The following is a 16624-nucleotide window of genomic DNA, read 5'->3' as shown; positions in this document are numbered from 1 at the left end:
CAGGAAGCCCTGTCTCAGACTCCAAGGGGATCCTTTACTTTTTGGTCCAAAAGCACTAAGAAAAGCCAAGTACAAGGCGATGGGTTGAAAAAACAAACTTATCTTCTGAATTTTATCTATCTATACAAGTACCAAGAGATCCACCTGGGTGGCTCAGCCAGTTAGCAACTGACTCTTAGTTTCAGCCCAGGTCATGATCTCAGGGTTCTGAGACTGAGCCCCGCATCCGGCTCTATGCTGAGCATGGAGCCTGCTTATGATTCTCTCTCCCCCTCTCCCTCTGCCCCTCCCCACTCTCCCACTCTGTTTCTCTAAAATACATACATACATACATATATGCACATATCTATGTACATATATGTATATTTATATATCTATAAATCAGGTGAAGGCTTCTAAAGTAAAGACAAAAAGCCAGTGACACACTGACAACTGATTTGTTGTTCCCCTTCCTAGAATGATCCTGACCCACCCCGTGACTTCTTCTCTTTGTCTCCAGGACACACAGGTGCTGATGAGGCATCTCCCATCATCATTTGATGGGATCATTTAAAAGAATGTCCCTCATGCAGTTCAAGCACCTGCACTGAGGGACAAGGAATACCACAGTGGCCCCGCAGGGAGTGGGCACTTACCCGGAGTGCAGTGTCCCGCACGCTGGCACAAGGGGACTGCAAGGCACAGAGCAGCACGTCCACCTCCTCCTGCTCTGCAAAGGCACAGCCATCCTCGCCACTGCTGCTGGCACACAGGGTGGTCAGGGTGTCTGACGCCAGAACCTAAGGAGGACGTTGATGTGCTGGGCTCAGTTCAAGAGACTATTTACGTCTGTGGGGTCAGACAGTGGGGCGGGCCATGGGCTGAGGGGCCCAGAGAGGGATCCCCCCTGCTCCAGCCTAGACCAGTGGCAGGCCCCAGGCAGAACCCCTCACTAGCTGAGAATGTTCGGGCTGGTTCTCTTAAAAGCAGCCCTTTAGCCCAAATCCAAATGAAGGGTGAGAAAGAGACCTAGGACTTGACCGCAAGCGCTGGGACCTGAACTCAGGGTCACAAACTGAGATCTAGCAATAGCCAGCTGAAAACCAGATCACCTGTAGGCGGGGAGAGCCTGTCCCGATCACCCAAGTCAGAAGGCGCAGCATGGCCACTCGAGGCAGCAGCTCCGGGCCATTCTAAGAGAGAACAGCAGGTAAGTCAGGGTGAGGCTCTGGGGAAGGTCTATAACCGGACCTGGCAGCACGAGCAGCAGCATCCTCTCACCCTCAGGGAAACCCTGTCAGGTTTACCACTAACTCCATGGGAGCCAACCCCCATCAGCCAACATCCTGAGACTCCAAACAGATCATTCTGAAACGTACTTGAGATTCACAGAACGTGAAATGCAGATGACCCCCTAAACAGAGGGATACTTAACTTCACAAAAGTAGGAGTGAAACAGACAAAAAAAGGGGATACCAGTCTTTTACCCGTTGGCAAAGTTACTGACAATCTGAGGCTGTGTTGGGTATGGGGGGATGGGAACTCCTGGTGAGGCTACAGGTCAGGACGTGCTGCGTGACCTAGTAACTCCATGCCTGAGAACGTGTCTCATGCGGATGCACTGGGGGCAGGGCACACCACAATGCTGCTCACATGGGGAGAAGTTGGAAACAACCTTAAAATATCTATCAACAGGTAAAGAGTTAAGTGAAACATGGTGCCCCCACAGCAGAGAATCCTACACAGCCCGTGAAGCCACTGGCATGAGAGACCAGAGTACATGATCATATGGAAGAAGCAGGGCGATCTGTTTTGGCCTTACTGTGTGCGGCAATTATTTTTTTTTGTTTGTCTGTGTTCTTAGAATTTTTACACATACGCATGCATTAATCTGTCACACTTTCAGAACATAATCTATTAAGAAGGAAACCCTTCAGTGAATAAGGTCCAATCTCATAATCACAAATAAGTCAAAGGCAGAGTGATCAGCATTACCTTCTGACTTAGGAAAAAAAGTTCACACAATAAACTGCTACAAAATCCTTCCATTTCTCCAGGTCAGAAACTCTCAGAAGACCTGTAAGCTTCTTTGAGGCCATGAGTGCTGCACTACAGAGCACACTTGGCTGCTGCGACACATTCATGCCCACACTCTGTGACCCCATCAGCACTGCTGATGGGCGAGCGCAGAGAGCCCCTGCCTCCCTGACCCCCCTCAAGCCAAGGGTAGAGCTGAGCTCCCCTGCCAACCTCGTCCACACGTCCAGGGGGGTTGCTGGGAGAGGCCCTCAGCTGGGCATGGACGGTGAGGATCTGAAGAATCTGGGCCATGCGCTCCTCCTCCTCTTCGCTGTGGTGGGGCATCTCAGTCAGCACCATCTTCAGAAACGGGAAGACTAAGGAGAAGGCTGGTGCAGACAGGGGCGCAGCATCTGTGACAGCAAAAAGCGGACACAATCTTGCAGATATCAATAGAGCTGCTGCCTCGGTTTCCATCCTCAAAGTGTGTGGGGTAGGGGGTGAAGGACGATGGAGGCCCTTTCTGAGACCCAAAAGCACAGAATAGGACGACAGGGAAGACAGCTGGTAGCCCAATTCTGAATCCTGCTCCAACCCCAAACACTGCCCAGTTCCAGGAAGAGAGCGTTAAAACACACGAGTAGCTTACAGTAACAAGAAGCAAACTCCCAATGGAGGTCACAGAGACTCACAGAATACCAGGACTCAGAAATTCTCCATCTGGTCCAACCCCCCACTTTTCGGAGAAGGAAACAAAGGCCAGGAACAGAAGTGACTTGCCCAAGGCCACAGCCTCAGGAAGCCCTGGGTGGGGGGCACTGAGGCTCATGCACCTGCCGCACCTGCTGCACCAGCACATACGGCCCGGTGCCCACTGCCCTTCCCTGCCGTGTTCCTTACCTGGCTCACCCTTGCCCACCCTGCTGGTGATGGTGTGGCTGTGCAGCAGGGTCACCGCCCTCTTCACCGCCACGGACAGCTCTTCCTGGCACCATGACTTATCCAGGGCACACTCTGGCTTCAGCAGGCGTAGAGTCACGTGGCTCACCAAAGTGCCTGTGTCCAAGAGAAGGAACCCAAAGAGGATGACCAAAACAGAGACACGGGATCTATCCCAGGCACAAACCAAGGACCCCAGGCACAGAAGCCTCATGCTCTTACTTAAAAGTAATCAATGCTGCTATGCCAAAATGTCCTCAACCTAATTTCTCCTTTCATCTTTGCGACAGCACTGGTGGGGGAAGAACGCAGGTAGGCAGGCAGGAACTGTCCTTCTGACACTAAGAAGTTACGCGTGAGCCACCCAGGGTTATTCAGCCAAGGGTAAAGCTCTGAAGCTCCCACCTTCCACGTAATAAGCCCAGCCAGCCAGTAAGTTTCAGCAGGCTCCAAAGGTGCCAATTTTCCACTCAGAACTGTTCCCAGATTCTAGCCTCACCCACAGGAACATCCCCTGTAAGCCAGGAAGTCTGTTTAACCCCCAACAGTGAAGTCACCATAATGTCCAGCCACCCTACCTGGTCTTTGTAGCTCCACAACTAACAAAAAGCTAAGGGTCACAGAGACCCCTCATCAGGGACATGGGTCTGCTCAGGAGCTCTGGGCTGCACCTCCTGACCACGTGGCACCAAACCAACCCCATTACCACTGAATTTCTGACTTCTTAGTTTTAAAACTGTTACAGAAAGATCACACTGATCAGTGGCTAAAACTTCGTACTCAAGAGTGAAGGCACAGCAGACCTAACAGGAGAGAGGCGGCGGCTCTATGTCGATACTAAGGGTATGCAGCTTGGGCTTCCAAGGCTGCTTCCGTATGGATACAGAAGTCAGAGAACCGGACCACCACACACCTCCCCATAAGTGCCCGGGAGCACCCCCGCCCCCCTCCCAAACTGCTCTGGGCCATGCCCGCAGCCAACAAATAAGAACTAACCCAAAGCGGGACACCTAGGTGGCTCAGTTGGTTAAGCGACTGCCTTGGGCTCAGGTCACGATCCCAGAATCCCGGGATCGAGTCCCGCATCAGACTCCCAGCTCCATGAGGAGTCTGCTTCTCCCTCTGACCTTCTCCCCTGTCATTCTCTCTCACTCTCTATCAAATAAATAAATAAAATCTTTAAAAAAAAAAAAAGAACTAACCCAAAGCCTTGAGCCTCGGAGGCATGACGCAGGCAGCCAAGGACAGGAAAGGGTTCTTGATCCTGGGAGCGGCCAGGGGAGATTTCAGCAAGGGCAGGAAAGAGTCGACCAGAACAGGGATATACTGGGTCAGGCCAGAGGGGTTCTTGGCCAGGATGGTGTCCAGCAGGCCCAGCGCCGCCTCCAGTTCACCGTCCAGCTGCAAGCAGAGTTGGCCCAGGAGGCAGGTCAGCAGGGCCTGCTCCAGACAGCGAGGAGCGGGTTTGGCCTGTGGGGGCAGCACCCACTCACCTCCTGCAGCCGTCTCCGGATCTGCGCCTCCTTGTCCAGCTGGGCCTGCAGCATCTCCTTCTGCTTACAGGTCAGCTGCACCTCCTCTTTTATGCCTTTCTTCTTCTTTATCTCCTAAAATCAATGAGCAAACCGATTCCATTCCAGGAAATGCACCTCCCTCTCCGCCACAGAGCAAGGAGAGATCAGTCCCACAGTCAGCACCATGCCAGCTCTAGTCTGTGACCTGAGCCCCCAAACCCACCATGTGGCCTCCCCAGCCTCCCACAGAGTCCACAGCCACCTGGTTTCCAGAGGATGGAGACAGCAGTGGAGAAGTAATTTCTTACTGGATTCTCTATTGACAAAGGCAAGAAGAGCCTTTTATATGTTAGAAAAACAAAAGTCCCTCAGTGTGCTGGAAAGGGTATTCTAATCATGCGGCTTCAAAATCTAAACCTTTGCCTCCCTCCTACAGACGCTCTTCCCCAGTATAAACTGCAGCCTGGAAAAGGCCAAGAAATCATTCATTCATTCAACAAGCATTTATTGAGCACCTCCATTGATAGGGGAACCCGGGACTGGTGGAGGGGTCAGAAGAGAGTGCACAGGCCTCAGGATGACCCCAGGGAACAGTACACACGAAGTCGGGAAAGTCACCAGGCTGAGGCCACCAGGCTTAGCAGCCACCCCACATATGATTCTTCCAGCACTCACCTCCTTGAGCTCCAGCTCGATGATCTGCTCCTTGAAGGAATAAGCTTTGTTCTCTCGCTTCATGTTAGCCTTCTTTATGCTGTCCTGATGCGCACTGAAACATCAAAGCGGGTGATCAAACAGCCGATAGGTCCTCCAGCCTCCCGCCAGTCGTGAAACCCCAGCTAGCCTTGAAGCTGCATGCCCCAGCAGTGTGCGGGCTACATGACACATTTCTGTATCCCAGACCTAAGCATGTGCCTGGAACAGAGCAGTACTTGTCCAACGAATGGATAAGCGATTTCATTTATTCCTTGAAACATTCACTCCTTAACCCTATAAAAGAGGCCTCTCCCTCTTACAGGTAACAAAATCAAGGCTTGGGGCAACTGAGCCCATGAGTGGGGGACTCACCTCTGGATAATAGATTTGTCATACAGCTCCCCAGCAGGGGTCTGCATGATGGCAAACTCCTCCCGCGTCACCTGGCGCAGCGCAGGGTTCTGCACGGAGGCAGTGATGGTGCTGATGAGCTGCGGGAGGACCCGGTCCGGGGACAGGATGGACAGGGAGCCCATGGCATTCATGGAAGACTGTCAGACAAACACAGATACGGTCAAAGTGTGCCAAGGCTGGCACCGGAGAGGGGTCCTGCCATGCCTAAATGTCCCCGGCTCCTCCTCTTCTTGCCCGTGCCTCCTCTTCTCTCTGAGCACTGCCCACCAGAGTAGACAGCCGCAGTGTGAGCCTCGCTTCTCGGCAAGCATTTCCCACTTGGTCTGGTACCAGTACCCTGACTGGGCGTCACATTCCCCCTCTACTCTTAGTGTTCATGGCACAGGTCGAGCTACTCCTTCCTCTTCCAGAGGTGGGCATGTGACCCAGCTCAAAAAGACAGGGCCAGGACACCCAGGGGCAGTGAGACCCCATGCCAGTTGAAATGACTGAAAAACACAAACTTTTTCCACTGGAGCTGATGGGAGACGAGCTGTATGTCTGGAAGTGTATCAACTGCCCCTCTAGGAGAGAAGGGGAGACTTGGAGAATAAAGCCGCACCTCATGAACAGCAGAGATGAGACTCAGATGGGAGAGACAGAGAGATGGAGAGCAAGAGAGCTGCCACCTACAGTGTCTTCAAGGTAACATCTAAGTCCCCGTACCGGGCATCACCGGGACCAGCCATACCATGACTCAGGAGTCAGAAGCAGCAGGATCCCTCTCATGCTTAAACCACTTTACATTTTCTGTCACTTGCAACCCGAGGGGTCCAAGGCCGCACTTCACCACACCTGCATCTATTTCACTGAAGCATCTGACGCTCTGACCTGGGGCCAGAATTAGTCCACATGCCAATCACCTGGTTCAGGGGACTCTGCGTGGTGATCCTAGGGATGATCTGATCCAGGTGCCTGGTGATGAAGGCTTCCAGGTCAATCTTCATCCTGGCAAGAAGCGTTGGCCAGAGTCCAGCCTGCACTGCCACTGAAGGAAAGGGGAACAATTTGACGCCTTCTGCCAGCCTGCCCTTATCCTGCCCAAAGGCGTCCCTGCCCCTCCTGTAACCATCCCCAGTACAGACCTAAGGATGGGTGGTGCGAGATGATCAGCATCTCCTGGGCCAGCTGTTCGGTGTTGGTGATGTCACCCTCCAGTCCTGGCACCCCAGAGATCACACAAAGAGCCTCCTGCAGGACCCTCGGGGGTACGTACGCCTTGCCTGCCTCAGTCACCTCACCAGCGTCCGTCACCAGAGCCTCCAAGGGTAGCACCTAAAGGAAACAACTCATGAGCCCCCACTACTCTGAGCCCTGGGCCAGCCTGGCACACAAGAGACAAAAGCAGCAGGGACACAGCAGCCTTTCACACATGTCGCTCTCTGGAGCTCCTGCTAGAGTGAAGACTCATGCCCAGCTCCCTGCACAGGACCTGCAGGCTGGGAGATGTGCCTGGAAGGAGGAAGCACACATGACTTTGTAACTAAGACGCCCCTGGAGGGAAAGGCAGGCACAGAAACTGGGCCAGGAGACCCAGGCAGAGACCACAAGTCTGTCACTGGCCCATATCCCTCAAGGGGGATTAAGGAGGGAGGGAGGGAAAGAGGGCACAAAGGGCACCGAGAAGGGACCAGGTCTTTGCGGTCACTTCTGCCAACCACTGGCTGGGAGACCCATGGCCATCAGCTCAGCTCCAGAGCCCTGGACAACTCATATAAAGTAAGGGTATTTAGCCTGTCTGCTTTTATTTATTTATTTTTTTTTAGCCTGTCTGCTTTTAAATAGCAGTATGACAAAAAGCAAAAAAGAGAATGGGTAGCAAATGCTCTAAGAATTATAAAGTGCTTTAAAAACAGAGTGTTGGGCGCCTGGGTGGCTCAGTGGGTTGAGCCTCTGCCTTCAGCTCGGGTCATGATCCCGGGGTCCTGGGATCGAGCCCCGAATCGGGCTCTCTGCTCAGCGGGGAGCCTGCTTCCCCGCCTCTCTCTCTGCCTGCTTCTCTGCCTACTTGTGATCTCTCTCTGTCAAATAAATAAATAAAATCTTTAAAAAAAAATAAAATAAAAAAACAGAGTGTTTCTCCATTACTCAAGAATAAAAAGGCTGAACTACATGTCATGATACATGAGAAGAAAGAAAAGCGTCTCTGAAAAGAATTACAAATTACAAGAAACAAGGTGTTATCAGAGCTCAAGAGCAGGGCAGAAGATTCTGGTGATACATGGCGTCTGAGTGAGAAAAGCCCAGGAAGAGACCAGCCAAACTCCCTCGGCATAACCAGGGTGGGCTGAGCACGTCAGCAAGCCTCAGTTCTGACCACAGATGCCCTCACCTTGTGGGAACTGAGGACAGCCTTCAGCTCCTCCAGGAGCCCGAACGCCAGCTTAAAGCCCCCAAGAGAGGACAGCAGCTTCCGGACCGTGTGCTGGGCCTGCCGGCGCACGCGCCAGGTACGGCTCAGGAGCACTGCCACCAGCGCCCGGTGGTACTGCCTGCAAGCACAGGACACGGCATCCTGGGGAGGGTGGGCACGGGGCTCTCCGCGGCCAGCCCCCCCGACAGTGCATGCACCACCGATTCTCAGGCTCCCGCCACAGTTTGCCCCCGCCCTGACCCAATGGGGAAAGGTAAACAAGCTTCACATACTGAACTTTGTTGCCTGTGAGTCTGTGCGGGTGGTCAAGGAAAAGCCTCTCTGTCAGATGCAACACGGTACACAGGGCTGGGAGGGGAGACAAAAAGAAATGTTTTTAAAATACAGAACACATGCATGGTACCTGGGTGGCTCAGTCCGTTCAGCATCTGGCTCTTGCTTTTGGCTCAAGTCACTATCTCAGGGTCGTGGGATCGAGCCCTGCATTGGGCTCTGTACTTAGCAGCGAGTCTGCATGAGATTCTCTCTCTCTCTCTCCCTTTGCTCCTCCCCACCATGCACACGTGTGCGTGCTCTCTCAGCTAATAAATAAAATCTTTAAAAAGATACATAGAACACATCCAGAAAGAACTGGAAAGCCTGGAAAATGAACACTAAAATGTAAATGTGACTATCATTTATCAATGTGAAATTACAGCTCATCTGAAGTCCTGTTTTTGCTGACTATGCACACATGTATTTTAGACTAATGAAAAATATATGCTTTATTCTACTTCATTAAAAATTACTGTGCAGTTCTAAAAAAAAAAAAAAGCAGATGAAGACATACGCATACTGGAGTAGAATGACTGCCAAGTCTATACAGCACGACGCATGCAACAGACATGCTATCGTTTGTGTAAAAAAGGTAAAGAACCAATCCAGAAAGGTATCTCCTGGTATAAACATAAAATACCAAGGATACAGAGAAGCTAATACAACTGGCTATATCCAGAGATCAAAGCAGGAGTATGACTGTTAACATAGGCCCTCTTGGATCTTTTATTTTTGGATTATGTGATTGTATTTCCTATATAAGAACTTTTTTTTTTTTACATCAGGAAGTGACTAACAGTTTTAGCTCATTAATAGGATGTTGTGATTTATGAGTCAAAAGACTTTTCAAATCACCGATTAGCAGCAGACACCCCTAAGGCAACCTAGAATTTTAAACATACACTTAAAGATCAACTGTTCCTTCTCTCCCGGGAGAGAAACCAGTAGTTTTGTGTCTCCTGGTGGGGGAGTATAGCCAGCCACACTCCACCAGAGCTTCTCAGCTGTCTTGTAATATAAGAAAACCTCCAAGACAGCACCAATTACCCAATCAGCTATAATTACACCTAATATCACAGCCCCGCAATCATTAGTGCTCTGTCTCCACAAATCAACCCACTCCCCCATTCCCCAGCCTTCCATGGCCCACAGAGGTGCATTCATTCCCACAGCAGCCAACGGCACTGCGGCTAACCCCAGCATTCTGACTGAGGTTTTTGCCTGTAAAGACAACAAGCAGTCAGGGAAGGGTCCTCTCTGAAGACCCACCAAAGACACTCAGGCCCAACCTCAAGTTCAAGTAAGTTCAACTAAGTAACTCACCATCCTCTGAAGCCATGAGCAGGAATTTCTCAGAAGTGAAAATCTGCTTCTTTTCATCTACAATCAGCTGCCAGAAACCACTCAGTTTGGCCTCTGCAAGAAACCAAAGGTCACTCCGAGACATAGCTCACTCTGTCTGCCATGGCTGGTCCCCTCCTGCCTGAAGTTGCTAGGGCTGTTCTGCACTGACAGACCCTCTTCTACAACAGGGCTCCCCCAGCATGGCTGGGTCACTCCTAGGCTCACTGTCTCTCCCTCCATATTCTGAGAACCAACCAGTCCTTTCGGTATCACCGCCTCTGTGAAAACCCTCAGTGGTTCTCTGCTGCCTACAGGAGCACAGACAAGCATTTTCCACTTGGAATTCCCAGCTACTCCAGGTGCCAGGCTGAAACACTTGACATTCACACATGGTGCCTTCCCTGACTCAGGCTGGTTTGAACTCACACTGGGCTGCTGAAATCCTTCCAGTTGGTGAAATCCTTCCTAGCCTTCAGGGCCCTAGTCCAAATGCTCCCTCCTTCATGAACCTTTCCTGATAGCCAACACCTCAACTAAAAGTAATCCCTCCTTCAAAACTGCCCAAATGCCACATTTTTGTCTTCAACTACAGATGTCTTTTCTCATCTCCTCTCTCCCACTACAGTGAAGCAGCTGAAAATGTGTGGAAGCATGGTCATGTTCATCTCTGCCTCCCTGCCAGGCACCCAGTGAAATATGAGAAGAGCTGAACTCCACTTCCAACCACAGGAATAAGTTCACGTACATCTGCAGGCAGAGTGGGACTAAAGCAAGCATGGAATACAGAGAAAGCACTTTAGGCTGCCCCAATCTGGAATCTTTCCCAAGGGCTGTTCAGTATGTAATATGGCATTTACACAGTATGCTACCTGGTGTGTTTGGTCAATTACACATTGACTATTTCTGGACATGGTAAACTGTCCAGGGAAGGGAACTTAGTGGCTAGAAGACTGGCTATGGGAGAGCTTTTCAAGTTACACTCTAGAAATGTATAACCAATAAAAAATTCTCCACTATACTAAACCCAGGTCAGTCTGGGCATTATATACAAACTCCTGTCCCAGAGCACTAGAACAAGAGGGCAAAGGAGAGTGACAGGAGTCCCCTGACTGTACTCCCACATGCCACTGTGACCCTAAGACTCATCCCTGCAGATGACAAGGAGCCCTGTGGCTGACCCACTGTGGTAGTGACCAAGGTGGTCCTGTGAAGTCCTCAACATCAAGTCACTCCTCCCGGGGACCCTGGATGAGGCCTCATCTGCTGCCATGGGGAGTTAGTCTAGACCCTTACCAGCCTGCGAGTCAGCCACAGAAAGCTTCGAGAGCAGCAAGGCTGCAGCGACCCCTTCGGTGACTGTGGGGACCTGAGTGCTTTGGGAGGCTGCCTTCTCCACCGTCTGGATGAGCAAAGGCAGCAAGTCCAGGGCCTGCAATAGTGTATCACCTGTGGAGAGAGGACCAGCACCTTGTAAAACACTCCGTCAAGCACGATAAGATTACTCAAGAAGGGCAATATCCACTCAGGTCCAAACTGGCTGACTAAAATGCTACAGTCACCTTGTCAGATGCTGTAAGGTAGGGGAACTAGAACCAAACTCTACAATCATAATGTTACAGACAGCAGGATCCTTATAAATCCAATAGTCTAGCTATTCATTTGCTTGGTAAGGAAACAGACCAAGAGAGGTTAAGTAAGATGCCCCCAGACACTGAGCTGATTCGGGGAAAGCCAGGGCCACTGCAAACCCACCAATTTCTTTCTGGGGCTCTTCCCCGATATCATACAAGCTCCCAACCCAATTCCAAAACCAGAACCAATACGCTGACCTATGAACTAAACCCACTAAATAAATAAATGAAGTGGAAATCTGTTAAAATTATAGCTAAATCAATGTTTTCTTAACTACTAAACATACTTCATTTGGAAGACATCATGGATTTGAATCGAAAAAAAGTTTAAAGGTTATTTTCTATTATGTATTTTAAAAGCACCAAGTAGAAACAGCTCAAGCTGAAGAAACTAGTTTAAACCAAGTCTCTGCTATCTAGAACTCAAATTAAAATCAAGACTGAGGGATGCCTGTGTGGCTCAGTCAGTTAAGTGTCTGCCTTAAGCTCAGGTCATGATCCCAGGGTCCTGGGACTGAGTCCCGCATCAGGCTCCCTAGTCAGTGGGGAGTCTGCTTCTCCCTCTGCCTGCCGCTCCCACTGCTTGTACTCTCTCTCTCTGACAAATAAAATCTTTAAAAAATAATAAATAAATAAATAAATAAATAAATAAATAAATAAATAAAATCAAGATTGATCAATGCAGCAGAACTGCAAACTGACAGAGGAGTATGGGCACTACAGAGAAGGGACACCCTTCCATGCAATCAGCAGCTCTGGAATCTCCTAGATGTTTCTTTAAACACAGTTCATCAGGGGCACCTGGGTGGCTTAGTTGTTAAGTGTCTGCCTTCGGCTCAGGTCATGATCCCAGGGTCCTGGGATCGAGTCCCGCATCGGGCTGCCTGCTCGGTGGGAAGCCTGCTTCTCCTTCTCCCACTCCCCCTGTTTGTGTTCCCTCTCTCGCTGTGTTTCTCTCTGTCAAATAAATAAATCAAATCTTTTAAAAAAAAATAAAAATAAAAAATTAATACAGTCCATCAGAACCGTACACTTTTTTTAAAGGAAATACCAGCCTATCTCAGAGGTGGTGATTTTTACCGTGGAGATCTAGTTCCTACGCAGACTGGAACATTTTCTCTAGCTTTGCTTAGGAAAGAGATGGATACCCACGCCCAAGATTTGTCAGCACCACAGAAAAGGCAGTGACTGGTTTTTAGTAAGTCCAACGAAACGTTTCTATGAAGCTGGAGTTTTTGAATCAGGCCTCTCAAGATCACTTCCGCGTGACTTCAGATAATACAGTGACAGGTTCTAGACCCAGGCCCTCTCTGAATAAAGCTTCATAACTTGGAGGTCTGATAAAGGGGAGAAGCCAAAATCTGTTGTGAAGACTGGGCACTAATTCGAGGCTTTGTGGATGACTAAGCCCGATGCTCCCAGAGGCTTAAAAAGAAGTGATACTGAGTAAGCTGGACAGCAAGGGAAAGCCGGGGACGGTGAGGATGCCCAAAGACTCGGTCACCCCTGCAGGAGAGGCATCTCACCTCGGAAGCAGGCCAACATGCATTGCAGGTAGGCATGCCTCACTGCAGAGGTGGAAGTCTTAAGGCTGAAGGCTTTCTTGAACCATTCGGTGAGCTTCTTCGGCACTTCTGTGGTGAACCGGTTACACCAGAGAGCCAGGACAGAGACCGCGTGCACCAAGGTGCCTTCGTGAACTAGGGCAAGAAGCAGAAGTCCAGTCAGTTCAGTGTCTTAGGCCCAAGTCCAACCGCCAGCAGCAGCGCCCCAAAGCAAGCAGGAGCACAAGGGGGAGGAAGCAGTAATGTTTCAGGGGAGGTCTGCCTTGAGAAGGGGTTCATGGCAGCTGTGAAGGTGAAAACCAGAATCAGCTTGAGTCCAGACTACATCCTCCCCATGCTGTAGTTACCTTCTTGCTGGAGGAACGGGATAAACAGCTCAGCCACGGTCCCATTCAGGACTTGACTAGAAGGCCCAGACACCACGTGATGACTGACACTCCCGATCCCTGGAAGGCAGGGGATTTCCTGCTCAGCATAAAACCACAAACACGAGATTCTTCTTGCCGCTGCCCACTTCCCTAGCAGCCAAGTCTCTCCTCCAGCCATCACTGCCCTTCCCTCAATCCCCCCTACAGATGATCCCTCCTTCCACAGAAGCCAGGCCTCCCGCTAGACTCAAACAAGTCCCACCGGCCAGACAGGCAGGCAGCAGAGTCCTGGAAGCCAGGCTGGGATGTCCAGGACTGTCAGAGGAGTCAAGATCCAATAAAGGACCTGCCTTACCCACCAGTCACATTACACCTCATCTACTACTACACTTACCACTACCCCAGGAGAGATTCTGTACCTGAGAGGACGCTAATCTTCTGGGCTACGATAGTCAGTTTTCCCTCAGAGCCTGAGAGGAGAGAAAGCAAAGATTCAAAATTCACATCTGCCACATTTCCCCAGAGGGTGAATGTGGTTATGTGTGTGACACCAAGATACAGTTTCTGATTCCAGAAGCAGCCTTTGTTTGTGAAGCTGCCTTTAAAATAACATTAACTAGGTTTTTTTTTTTCTGACTAAAACAGTAGTATGTTCTCACAGAGAACTTGAGAAACAAAAAATATGAAGGAAAACATTTAGGGATGCCTGGGTGGCTCAGTCAGTTAAGCATCTGCCTTTGGCTCAGGTCATGATCCCAGGGTCCTGGGATCAAGTCCCACATCAGGCTCTTTACTCATCGGGGAGCTTACTTCTCCCTCTAACTCTGCCTGCCACTCCCCCTGCTTGTGCTCTCTCTCTCTGACAAATAATAAAATCTTTAGAAATAAATAAAGTGAAACTCATGTTTATAAAGGAAAGAAAAACATTTTAAAACCACCCACGTGTCCACTACCCAAAGACATTATGAACATTTTGATGTGTTTCCCTCTAGTTTTTCCCTTTATGCATACAATAATGTCTACACTTAAATAAATAAAAACTGAGATCACCCCCGTCTACACTGTCCTGTAGACAGTTCTGTTTCTGTTCACTTCACACGTTCACATTCTACTGCGAGCCTTCTCTCGGCCACACAGCCTTGACACAAGCAGACTCAGGAGACCCACTTCCCTAGCAGGTCCCGGCAGCCACACCTCAGCCATCCCCCCTGCCAGGAAGCCTTGCTCACCGCCGAGGATCGCGAACAGGTGCCTGGTCAAGGCTTCTGTCGCCGCAGAGTCGCTGCACTGGCGGGCCAGGTTCCGCAGCGCCAGCACAGCTTCATCCATCAGGCGGGGACTGTTGGATTTGAGCTGACCTGGACACAGACGGCCGCAGCTCAGAAGCCACCGAGAGCCAAGCATCTGGGACTTAAGCTCGGTCTTTTCCACATTCCCAACTCTCCCACCCCAGCGAGGTACTCTCCTTTTAAAGGAGCTCAAGAAACTATGCAAGTGTAGTTTCTTTCTAAACTGAGCTGTCCCCTGCCCTTTCTCCTAAAATAACTGGGAAAATGGCAACCAAAATCCAAGGTGCCATCCTAGGGGCCAGAGAGGGATCATGGTACTCACTGGCCAGTCCTTTCACGATGTCCAGGGCATACTGGCTGAGATCGAGAGTCACTGATGCCAGCAGACTGGAGATAGCTAAGGGGGACAAAAAGTACACAGCACGTCTGTCTCAGGTATAAATGCCCATTTCGGCCGTACACCCCAGCCAATGCCGTCAGACCTGCTGTCCAGCTGCAAAGAATCCTGACCACTCTTCATCTTCATACGGTCCCAAGAGCAGTCACACTTTGTCGCTACTTTCAAGTGCCACCAAGTTCATACTGTCTAGAGCAGAGGTTCTTTTTTTTTTTTTCTAAAGATTTTATTTACTTCACAGAGACACAGTGAAAGAGGGAACATAAGCAGGGGGAGCGGGACAGGGAGAAGCAGGCTTCCCACTAAGCAGGGAGCCTGACGCGGGGCTTGATCCCAGGACCCTGGGATCATGACCTGAGCCGAAGGCAGACCCTTAATGACTGAGCCACGCAGGCGCCCCTAGAGCAGAGGTTTCTAACCTGAATGGTTTTCCAAAAGGTTCTTAGACCTCTAAAATCGTTTGCGGTATTATAAGCAGATATACTTTTGTGCATCCTGTTAGCAAAAGGGCCCATGACTTTCAACATATTCTCAAAAGGGTCCCTGATCTCTCTCTCAAGGTCCCAACAAGGTAAACAGGGAATATATACTTCACTCCACCCCTACCGCTTCTGCTGCCAAGGATCAGAGATGCAGCGCACCAGGAAACCACCCCCCCCCACCACCCTGTCTGGTGGTGACCTACTTTCAATAACATTCTCTGGACTCCTAAGTAAGGACTTCTGTATGGTGGGCAGTATCAGATCCTTAAATTCCGCATGGGACATGTACCGGAGCAGAGGGGCACAGTTATCCTAGAAAGAGAAAGGGGTCAGACACCCAGACCTCGTGGGAACAGACGAAGAATAAAGAACAGCGTGGAATCAGAATTTAAACTGGATTTAGCTCATCCAACTTAGGTCCACTTCTCACTCACCAACAGATACTTCTGAGGCTTCACTTTGCTCATCAGGATGTTCTTCATATAAAAATCCAGCAGGGCACTCTAGAGAATACAAAGACTGCTTAGACCAACATTCTGAGTATGTCACCACTGACCTAAAAGATCCCTTTTGTGGGAGTGCCTCTAACAATTACAAATCAGTAAAAAATGAAATCTATACATACATACATAAACAAATAAAATACAAATCAGAGCCCAAATTTCAGTGTCATGCACAGGGGGCCCACTGATCACGACACTCATTATTTTAAAACCTTCAACAGCTTTCCAGAGTTGCTGGGATTCAGTCCAAAGTCCTTGGCCAGGCTGCCAAGCTGTCTGCTAGCCTGTGGTGCCTCTCATACCTCTCCAGCCCCCCTCGCCTCCCCGCCTGGTTTCTCGTGGGCTGCTTTCTCTGCCCAAAATACCCCTCTTCACCTCCTGACCTTGCTAATACCTGCTCACCCTTGAAGTTCCTTCATCAGAGCTGTGTCCCCTGATCCGTGGCTTCGGTCAGGTCCCCTGCTATAGGGTATTACCACTTCCTGCCCTTCTCCTTTGCAGCTCTTATCACAGATAGAATTAGATGCCTCTCTGCCTGATGGCAGACTCCTCAGACTCAGTTCCCCGAGGGCAGGGATCCCTGGCTTACTGCTGCAACCCAAACAGCTGGCATGGTGCCTGGCACATGGCAGCCGCTCAGCTGTGGGAATAAATCACTGCACCCATAGGCAAATTACCATCCCAACGACTGCCAGGATTCTCCCCAAGCCAGGGCTGGAGGGAAAAGTTTCCAGCTCCTCCAACTTCATTAATAAT

The 16624-nt window shown here is 50.2% G+C and overlaps 1 protein-coding gene across 1 annotated transcript in view; it reads right to left on the bottom strand.

The window, feature by feature from the left end:
- GCN1 (GCN1 activator of EIF2AK4) overlaps positions 1-16624 on the bottom strand; it is a gene marked incomplete at its 5' end in the record, with an annotated part of 60191 nt that overhangs the window by 28425 nt on the left and 15142 nt on the right. The window contains 21 exons of the mRNA XM_080822281.1: positions 636-779; positions 1092-1172; positions 2230-2411; positions 2899-3054; positions 4140-4338; positions 4431-4544; positions 5127-5220; positions 5520-5698; positions 6464-6588; positions 6686-6875; positions 7933-8092; positions 8247-8322; positions 9613-9705; positions 10927-11079; positions 12791-12964; positions 13177-13275; positions 13617-13667; positions 14427-14555; positions 14809-14883; positions 15569-15677; positions 15800-15868. Coding sequence (XP_080678407.1) covers positions 636-779; positions 1092-1172; positions 2230-2411; positions 2899-3054; positions 4140-4338; positions 4431-4544; positions 5127-5220; positions 5520-5698; positions 6464-6588; positions 6686-6875; positions 7933-8092; positions 8247-8322; positions 9613-9705; positions 10927-11079; positions 12791-12964; positions 13177-13275; positions 13617-13667; positions 14427-14555; positions 14809-14883; positions 15569-15677; positions 15800-15868 — 2652 coding nt within the window. The remainder of the gene's footprint in view (positions 1-635; positions 780-1091; positions 1173-2229; positions 2412-2898; positions 3055-4139; positions 4339-4430; positions 4545-5126; positions 5221-5519; positions 5699-6463; positions 6589-6685; positions 6876-7932; positions 8093-8246; positions 8323-9612; positions 9706-10926; positions 11080-12790; positions 12965-13176; positions 13276-13616; positions 13668-14426; positions 14556-14808; positions 14884-15568; positions 15678-15799; positions 15869-16624) is intronic.

This window comes from Martes martes, assembly GCF_963455335.1.
Source record: "Martes martes genome assembly, chromosome: 13".
Lineage (NCBI taxonomy): Eukaryota > Metazoa > Chordata > Mammalia > Carnivora > Mustelidae > Martes > Martes martes.
Note: the sequence above shows the minus strand (reverse complement) of the source record. Positions and strands in the feature narration are given on the sequence as shown.